At 43.9% G+C, this 9524-nt stretch overlaps 1 protein-coding gene across 2 annotated transcripts in view; it reads left to right on the top strand.

The window, feature by feature from the left end:
• Positions 1-1715: 1715 nt before the first annotated feature.
• The window catches only part of LOC116272933 (AP-4 complex subunit epsilon-1-like), a 56778-nt gene continuing 48969 nt past the window's right edge, over positions 1716-9524 (top strand). For both annotated transcript variants that reach the window (XM_031661848.1, XM_031661849.1), the window contains exons 1-3: positions 1716-2032; positions 5470-5541; positions 9132-9255. In XM_031661848.1, coding sequence (XP_031517708.1) covers positions 1883-2032; positions 5470-5541; positions 9132-9255 — 346 coding nt within the window. In that variant the 5' untranslated portion in view covers positions 1716-1882. The remainder of the gene's footprint in view (positions 2033-5469; positions 5542-9131; positions 9256-9524) is intronic.

The following is a 9524-nucleotide window of genomic DNA, read 5'->3' as shown; positions in this document are numbered from 1 at the left end:
CCGTATAGATATTAGAACAACTTGAGGATTTCAAAAAAAACTCATTTATTAGGTGACAAGGAGGTTACAGAGATTAGAGCAGGTATAACTGAAGATAGCTTGTAAGTGTAGCTGTAGCTGGTGGGCTGGTTGAGGTTCTGGACTTCGCAGTGCAAAATAATTTAAAGTCCAAAGTAAAAGCAAGCAAAAGAGTTTATTGCAAAGCGAAAGTACACCCTGACAGCTGATCAGAGAGGGCTGCTCAAAGGTGAGACAGCATGCACTGACACTGGTGAAACTCCCTTTGTAGGAGTCTCACAGGATCATTCATGAAGAGGGGAGAACAGGTGTTGCTATTAAGCATGTTCTCTAGTTTTCTGGGGCCATGTGCGCTGTGGTTGTATATGCTAGTATATACATTGCACGTCTTATTAGTATCTTAAATCTTCACCCAGGGCTTTTTTTTTTTTTTTCCTACTATTACAATGAGTATAATTCAGCCCAAGGATACTGATGGGTTTCTGCACTTGTGAGAATTTGGGGATTTTCCCTTTTGCTCTTCTACCTCTTTGCTGCAAAATTTTCTAACCAGGAGCCTGGGATGTGGTTTGTACACTATGGGCTGGTTTGTTCTATTTATTTAGCAAGTTTGTTCCCCTTGAAGGGAGGCTATGACCACCTATCTAACCTACCTCCTAGAAACACACTAGGAGTATTGAGGGCAAACTGCATTAATCTCTGAAAACGCACATATTTATGCCCTAAACCTACTACCTTAGAAAATTCTAGAAAACACAAGGATACTCCAGCATACATTTTACCAGCTAGTCAATCATCATCTAGCCTCTTGAAAACTCTGTACACTTCCAACAGAATGAGGGTGAAAACGGCAAATAACATGTAAGAAACGTTATCAATATTGACTTTGTGAATTCCCTAGAAGCGTATCAGGGACCCTGAGGTCACCAGACCACATTTCGAGAGCCACTGTACCAGATTCTGTTCTAGGTAAAAGCTGGAGCAATCGGCATGAATAAAACACTCTCTCTATGGGGAGCTGTTTACGTAGTGGCAACTGCGACCTGTTCTAAAGTGGAACAGAACCGAGCGCTGTGAGAGGGTGGGACGTGGAGACCTGTCCTTGTCCGCCGGGACAGGGGAGTGGGCTCCAGGAAGGTAACCTTTCAACTGCGACCTGCTGAGGAGGAGTCGGCAAGGGTGGCCGCCAACTACTTCTTTTTCCCGTCCACCCCCCAAATACCAGGAGGAGAGGGGCGGACGGGAAGCGACAGTGGCCGCCAGTCCCTGGCACGCGACGGGCTCTGAACCTGACACGCCGAATCCTCAGAACAGCTCCGCTATCACGCAACTCCTCGGGTATGAGTCGCCAGGGCCGGAGCCGCGCGCGGCGCCGGGGACCCGCGTGAAATCGCCTGTGGGAAGTGGGCTGGTGGTGCGCGGTCCGGGGACAGTGAGAGGCGGTGGACCGGGCGGGGACGTCCCGAAAAAGGCGCGCTCAGGGAGACGCAACTCTTGACGCGGTCTCGGGCTACGCGCAGGCGGCTAGTGGGAAAGGGAGACCCTGGGAGACAATGCCTAACAGGGCGAGGCCCCTGGCGGCTTCCTCAGGAGAACTCACAGTTCTGGGGGATCCCGGAGCCACTACCCCGCTGCGAGAAAGGAGGTCCACTTCCGCGCGCAATCTCGGGCGAGTGGCCTTTTCCACCCCCGCGGTCTCTTGCGCACTCTGGTGGCCTCTGGCGAGAACGACACTGAACTGGTTCACGCGGGACGCCAATAAAGATTTCTTATTCAAAAAACAGGAAGTGCCTACGGAGGCCGGGCAGGCAGCGGCGGCTGGGCATGAAGCCGGGCGGCTACCGGATCGCGGGCGGCGGCGGCGATGAGCGACATAGTGGAGAAGACGTTGACGGCGCTGCCGGGACTCTTTCTGCAGAACCAGCCAGGTGGTGGGCCCGCGGCCGCCAAGGCGTCCTTCTCCTCGAGGCTAGGCAGCCTCGTCCGCGGCATCACCGCCCTCACCTCCAAGCACGTAGGTGCCCGCTGGCCCGGGAGCTCAGGGACATCGGAGTGAGGCCCCCGCGCCAGGAGGCCCTGGCCGGGCGGCGAGACTCCAAGGCCTCCGGGGTTAGCCCTCCGGCGGGGCTCAGGGGCTGCTGTGTCGGTTCGTCCTTTCGTCTGCCTGGAAGCTTCACTTTCCTGCTGGGACTGACAGCAAGGGAGGCCGAGTTTCCACAGTTGGTTCTGACACTGACTCTTTCGTCTGGGGCATATCTCTGTAACCTCTGACCCTCCTTGTGTTTTCTCAACGTTGGCGTGGAAAAGTACTGATACATAATTCATAGTGTTTTTGAGGATTGGGTGAGATGTCAAGCGTGTGAAAATACCCAGTGCGATGGAGGTGTCAGACATTGTTTACCTTCCACAAAGTTTTTTTCCCTATTCAGTTTCCTTCTCTCCCCCCATCCCTTCAACTGAACAACAGTTCAGATGTCGCATACCTGAACAGATCCTGTGAGCCTCATGTTGAATATCTTTGAGGAGCTTGAGGTTCTTGGGTTAGAACAACGTGTTGGGCAAAGAAAAAGCATAGTTCTCTTAAAATGTAAAATTTGCTAAGTTTGTGCCTCAAATGGGCTTTGAAAATGAGCAGTTATAAAAATTCTTAAGCTTTTAAAAATTTTTAATTTTTAGTGACAGAGTCTCGCTTTGTCGCCCAGGCTGGAGTGCAATGGTGCGATCTCGGCTTGCTGGAGCCTTAAGATTTTACAATTTTTTAATTTTTTTTTTTTTTTTTTTTGAGATGAGGTCTCGCTCTGTTGCCCAGGCTGGAGTGCAGTGGCACCATCTTGGCTCACTGCAAGCTCCGCCTTCGGGTTCATGCCATTCTCCTGCCTCAGCCTCCCGAGTGGCTGGGACTACAGACGTCCGCCACCACGCCCGGCTAATTTTTTTTTTTTGTATTTTTTAAGTAGAGATGGGGTTTCACCGTGTTAGCCAGGATGGTCTCGTGATCCGCCCGCCTCGGCGTCCCGAAGTGCTGGGATTACATGTGTGAGCCACCGCGCCCGGCCTTAAAATTTTTTTTTGAGACGGAGTCTTGCTCTGTCGCCCAGGCTAGAGTGCAATGGTACGATCTCGGCTCTCTGGAGTCTCTGCCTCCCGGGTTCAAGCGATTCTCCTGCCTCAGCCTCCCAAGTAGCTGGGATTATAGGCGTAGGCCACCACACCCGGCTAATTTTTGTAGTTTTAGTAGAGACAGGGTTGGGCTGTCTGGTCTGGAACCATGTTTGACCATGTTGGGCTGGCTGGTCTGGAACTCCTGACCTCAAGTGATTCGTCCCCTTTGGCCTTCCAGAGTGCTGGGATTACAGGCATGAGCCACCGTGCTGGGCCCCCACAGGTGCTTGATGGTTGCACGGATTGTGTAGTATACCAATTCACAGCTACAAGGAGTTTATATCTTAAAAAGAGCACATATTAATGTCATTATTTGTTCAACAAACGTTTATGGGAACAAGGTTATGTGTTAGACACAGGAAAATAGAATTAAAGACATTCCCTTTTCCCAAGGAATTGGTCATTCGTTTTGGGCTTAAGTGTAAGTATGACTATAATGCAATATAAATGCTAAAAGAGAAGGAAAGACAGAAAAGAAGGTTTAAAAAAATTGTTTTTTGGTAGCTCAAATAAGTTGATGCTATACAGAGAGAAACTGCTTCACATTCCAGAATCATTCTTTGTGGGCTTTGTTTAGTTTTGTTTTTGAGATGGAGTCTTGCTCTATCACCCAGGCTGGAATGCAGTGCTGCAATCTTGGGTCACTGCAACCTCTGCCTCCTGGGTTCAAGTGATTCTCCTGCCTCAGCCTCCCTAGTCGCTGGGATTACAGGCACGCATCACCAGACCTGGCTAATTTTTATATTTTTTGTGGAGATAGGGTTTCGCCATGTTGGCCAGGCTGGTCTTGAAGTCCTGACCTCAGGTGATCCACCTGCCTTGGCCTCCCAAAGTGCTGGGATTACAGGCGTGAGCCACCATGCCTGGCCATTTGTGGCCTTAATGTTGTTTTTCTTAAGGTTTTTGTCCTTTGCTAATTTTTAAGGGATGCTCAATAAAATTTTTTAAAAAGTTATTTTTGATCTTAAATAGCAGTTTGAAACTGTAGATAGGCATCCACGTGTGTCAGTGCTTCACTAGTGGCTTTTGAATAGCCATCTGATGAACATGTAATTCAGTGTGTAATTTAAAGGTAGCATGATTTTAGCCAAAAAAAATTGGGCCAATTTTTTAAGTGCTTAGGAAGATAACATACAATGCAGACAGTAGAAGTGACCACATTGGTATATGTCTGAGATAGGAAGTGATGGAAAGGATTCGGGGAATGAGGAAAAGACAGGGAAGAAGAATGTAGTTTAAGGGGAAAATACCTATTTCTGTTTCTGCTTTCTTACCCTATTTCTTAATTCCATGAAGACTTTTTACTTCTAAGGGGAAGATGTGAGATGAGACTCTTTTCTTGGGCCAATACATGGAGAATTTCTATTCTCTCTTCACGTTTAATTTTTTTTAATTTTTTTTTTTTGAGATAGAGTCTTGCTCTGTTGCCCAGGCTGGAGTTCAGTGGTACGATCTTGGCTCACTGCAACATTCACTTCTGGGTTCAAGCGATTCTCCTGCCGCTTTCTCAGCCTCCTGTGTATCTGGGATTACAGGATGCCCAGCTAATGTTTGTATTTTTAGTAGGGACGGGGTTTCGCCATGTTGGCCAGGCTGGTCTCAAGCTCCTGACCTCAAGTGATTCACCCGCCTTGGCCTCCCAAAGTGCTGGGATTACAGGCATGAGTTGCTGCTCCCGGCCTCCACCTTTGGTGGTGAAGTTTTGCTAAGAAACCATTTTCTGCTCTTCTGCCATTAAGGGGAAGTAACTGAGTAAAGAAAAGATGAAGGGGCCGGGCGCGGTGGCTCAAGCCTGTAATCCCAGCACTGAGGTGAGCAGCGGAGTGATCCCTAAGATCAGAATCCAGACCATCACAATAATGCCGTGAAACCCCGTCTCTCAAAAATACAAACTAGCCCGAGCGTGGTGGCGGCGCCTGTAGTCCCAGCTACTCGGGAGAGGCTAAAGGCAAGGAGAATAAGCGTGAGCTCGAGACAAAACACAGTGAGCAGGATGGTGCCCACTTGCACTCGGGGCCTCGGGGCACAGGAACCCAAGACTCCGGTCATAGAAAAAGAAAGGAGGGAAGGATGGGGTGGCCTGGAGTATTTATTCTCTCAGGGTTGGTTCTGAGGTTTGGAGATAGGGCTTTAGATAGATCATAAATACATAATATTTATAACTCTCCTTTAAAATAATGTTTCTTTTAAATTAAAAGTATTGTAAATTATATTTTTTCCTTTAGATAAATGCTGTTACGGTTTTAAAAGACAGTTAATTAAGCGTTTAAATATTTTCATTTTTCTCAGGAAGAAGAAAAATTAATCCAGCAGGAACTGAGTAGTCTGAAAGCAACTGTTTCTGCTCCTGCTACAACACTGGTAGGTTTGCATAGTCAGTGCCAACACATTTGAATTTGAAATCTAGTCTACTATGGACTCAATAGTGGCATCTAACTGATGATTGGTTGCTAAAATTTGATTTATCGTAGTCAAAATGAATTATAGATGGTAGCAACTTAGATGTTAACTTTAGCCTTTTATTGTTGACTGGTTTGCACCAGAACAAGATTTGCCTATGTGAAGTCAGGGCTAATGTGATGATGATTACATAAATGTGGAGATACTCTTGGGACCCTAGTGCTGATCTGATGTTTTTAATGTTATGCATTTGGAAAAGGTTGGGATATCAACGTATTTTCAGACCTGAATTGATATATTGTAGGTATATTTAATTTTATTATGTAAGACCTAGTTGTTTTTAAACTTTGTTCTACATAATTTGATCTTTCAAACAATATTCAGCAACTATTTAATGAATGGTCATTCATTATTATGCAGGCCACTGTGGGGCTGTCCCAGCATAGCTAGATTAAAACCCAGTTTGATTTTTTTTCTTTCTTTTTTTTTTTTTTTGAGATGAAGTCTTGCTCTGTTGCCCAGGCTGGAGTGCAGTGGCGTGGCACGATCTCGGCTCACTGCAACCTCTGCCTCCTGGATTCAACCGATTCTCCTGCCTCAGGCTCCCGAGTAACTGGGACTACAGGTGCCCGCCACCATGCCTGGCTAATTTTTGTATTTTTAGTAGAGTTGGGGTTTTCACCATGTTGACCAGGCTGGTCTCAGACTCCTGACCTCAAGTGATCCACCTACCTCAGCCTCCCAAATCAAAGTATTAGGATTCCAGGCGTGAGCCACCGTGCCTAGCCTGATTTTTTTAAAATGAGATTTTGTTCCAAGCAACATTTGTTCAGCAAATATTTGGTGAGTGTCTTCAGTATACAAGCTACTGTGGGAATGTTTTCCCTCTCTGCCAGTAAAAATATCAGGGTGATCATTTTGCATAAGCACATGATCGCGAATTTGAAAAGCACTTGTAAAGTCTGAGAGAATGAATATGTTTTCTTTTGCGGTCATAATAATAGTTTGTGGCAAATAAAACTCAAAACATAATCTGATATATTTGTGTGTGTGTATATATGTATGTTTGTGTGTATACATGTATGTGTGTCTGTGTGGCTATGGATAAAATAATTATGCTTCATAGTACTAGATAGAATTGTTAAACATAAATCGTTTTTGTTGGATTTCCATTTTTTATGATTGGCATCAGTACATAGTTTTCCTTGTTCCAAGGCAGAAACCTGAAGTTGGGCAGAACTAAGTTAAATAGGTAGAAATTAGGAAGGCAGAGTTTGAAAGGAAGATTTTACAACACTATGACCATCCAACTCTGTGTATATCTTACAGAGTAGTCTGTCCCAGTGTTGTTCATGTAAAGGTTGGCTGTCAGAGAAATTGTAAAGAGAATTCCTGCATTGGGGAATGCACTTTCATCTCTAAAAATAAATGCATGAGATGTAATCTCACTTAGACAAAGTTGGTAATGACTTTTGAAAAACTCTGAGATAAAATGTTACAAATCTAGGGTTGAAACTTAATGGCTTAAATGAACACTTTCACTCCTAATTAATGTAGAAGTCTGAAGAGGGACTTCCATTATTTTTTGTTTATCTTTTGTTTGTTTTCTCAGTATTCTGTAGCCTTTTTTTGGGCGGGGGAACGGGGTGGGAGGATGGAGTCTTGCTCTGTTGCCCAGGCTGGAGTGCAATGGCGTGATTTTGGCTCACTGCAACCTCTGCCTCTCGGGTTCAAGCGATTCTCCTGCCTCAGCCTCCCAAGTAGCTGGGATTACAGGCGCGGGCCATCACGTCTGGCTAATTTTTGTATTTTTTTAGAGATGGGGTTTCACCATGTTGGCCAGGCTGGTCTCAAACCCCTGACCTCAGGTGATCTGCCCTCCTCAGCTTCCCAAAGTGCTGGGATTACAGGAGTGAGTCACTGCACCCTGCTAGTATTTTGTAGTCTTTTTTTTTTTTTTTTTTTTGAGACGGAGTCTCGCTGTGTCGACCAGGGTGGAGTGCAGTGGCCGGATCTCAGCTCACTGCAAGCTCTGCCTCCCGGGTTTTTACGCCATTCTCCTGCCTCAGCCTCCCGAGTAGCCGGGACTACAGGCGCCCACCACCTCGCCCGGCTAGTTTTTTGTATTTTTTTAGTAGAGACGGGGTTTCACCGTGTTAGCCAGGATGGTCTCGAACTCCTGACCTCGTGATCCGCCCGTCTCGGCCTCCCAAAGTGCTGGGATTACAGGCTTGAGCCACCGCGCCCGGCCTGTAGTCTTAATTAATGTATTAATGAGTTAACTTTTGCTGCTTTAAGCACAAGTGACCTGAGTTAAATCTCATTCCCTTAAGATTTTCCTATGGTTTCTCTTTAAACTCTTTATATTTATATTAAACATTATCATCATTGCTTTCAAATATTCAATTTTACTGTTTCCTAAGCATTTTGTGATTTAATAATCCTGTAATATGCTAACCCTAATTAATTTTGACATATTAAAATAGTCTATGTCGCCAGGTGTGGTGGCTCACACCTGTAATCCCAGCAATTTGTGGGGCCTAGGTGGGTGGATCATTTGAGGTCAGGAGTTTGAGACCAGCCTGGCCAACATGGTGAAACCCCATCTCTACTAAATATACAAAAATTAGCTGGGCGTGGTGGTATGCACCTGTGGTCCTGGCTACTCGAGAGGCTGAGGCATGAGAATCGCTTAAACCCGGTAGGTGGAGGCTGCGGTGAGCCAAGATCTTGCCACTGTACTCCAGCCTGGGCGACAGAGTGAGACTCTGTTTCAAAAAAAAAAAAGTCTATGAGCTTTTTGTTATTTTGAAACACATTTTATTTATATATTTTATTTCTGATTAAAATTTTCCATAAATATTGATAATGCAAATATCTTAGTGATAAAACAAATTTTTTAGCATCTCTTAAAAATTTTTGGCTTGCATTGAAGATATTAAAAGACCCCATTAGAAAACTAAATATTATTACAATAGCTATGCCATTAATGAAATCATGCCCCTCAGTTTATAATTGTGAGTTTTTAAAAAAGAGTGCCTATAAAGCAAACTATTCTGTATTGTACTTAGCACAATAATTCTGAGGAAAATCTAGGTGCAATTTGGTTTTCCAATGTGAAAAATATTTTTGTTACAGAAATTATTACCAACTTGTGGGAATTTTATGGATATTTTCGTTTGACAAAGTCTACTAAAATTATGTGCTGTATTTTAGAAGCCAAGTAAGATGACCATGATGAAATCTTGTGTGATGACCCCATGTATCACATTATAACCAAATTTTTCACTAGGGGCACATAGAAATAGCTACAGTTGATTTATTTTATAGTAGTGCCACTAACAAAATAGTGAGATAATTTTACTAAAAGTAATACTATTAGTAAGATTGGGAGCAATTTTTATTTATAAAGTCTGATATTGGGTGATTAGTTTGTAATATATATGTTATTTCTTCAGTGCCAGGATTAAAGGATTCTCCTGTTAAATTATGAGAACATAGTAAAACAATCTAAATATTCTATTTATTTATACGGCTATTTTGCTTTTCAGAAAATGATGAAGGAATGTATGGTGAGACTTATATATTGTGAAATGCTTGGATATGATGCTTCCTTTGGCTATATTCATGCAATCAAGTTAGCCCAACAAGGAAACCTCTTAGAAAAAAGAGTAGGTATGTATGTGTTTAAGACTTTCATGCTTTCATGTTGTCCTTGAAGTTCCAACTATTATGCAAAATGAATGATGGCAGGTATATAGTATGTTTTTAGAATACTGTATTATAATTTCTAAAACTTTAAAAGATCACACTTCAGAAACTCAAAGCCATTTATAGGAAATCAGTTTTCCTGATTCGTAGCATTTTGGAGTTAAAGAGAAGACTAAAAGTTACTTGGTCTTGTGATGGCAGTTAGATGACTATATATGTCAGAACTCATTGAA

Source organism: Papio anubis, unplaced genomic scaffold (assembly GCF_008728515.1).
Source record: "Papio anubis isolate 15944 unplaced genomic scaffold, Panubis1.0 scaffold265, whole genome shotgun sequence".
In the NCBI taxonomy this organism is placed as follows: Eukaryota; Metazoa; Chordata; class Mammalia; order Primates; family Cercopithecidae; genus Papio; species Papio anubis.
The sequence above is the reverse complement of the archived record's forward strand: the minus strand, read 5'-3'. Positions and strand labels throughout refer to the sequence as shown.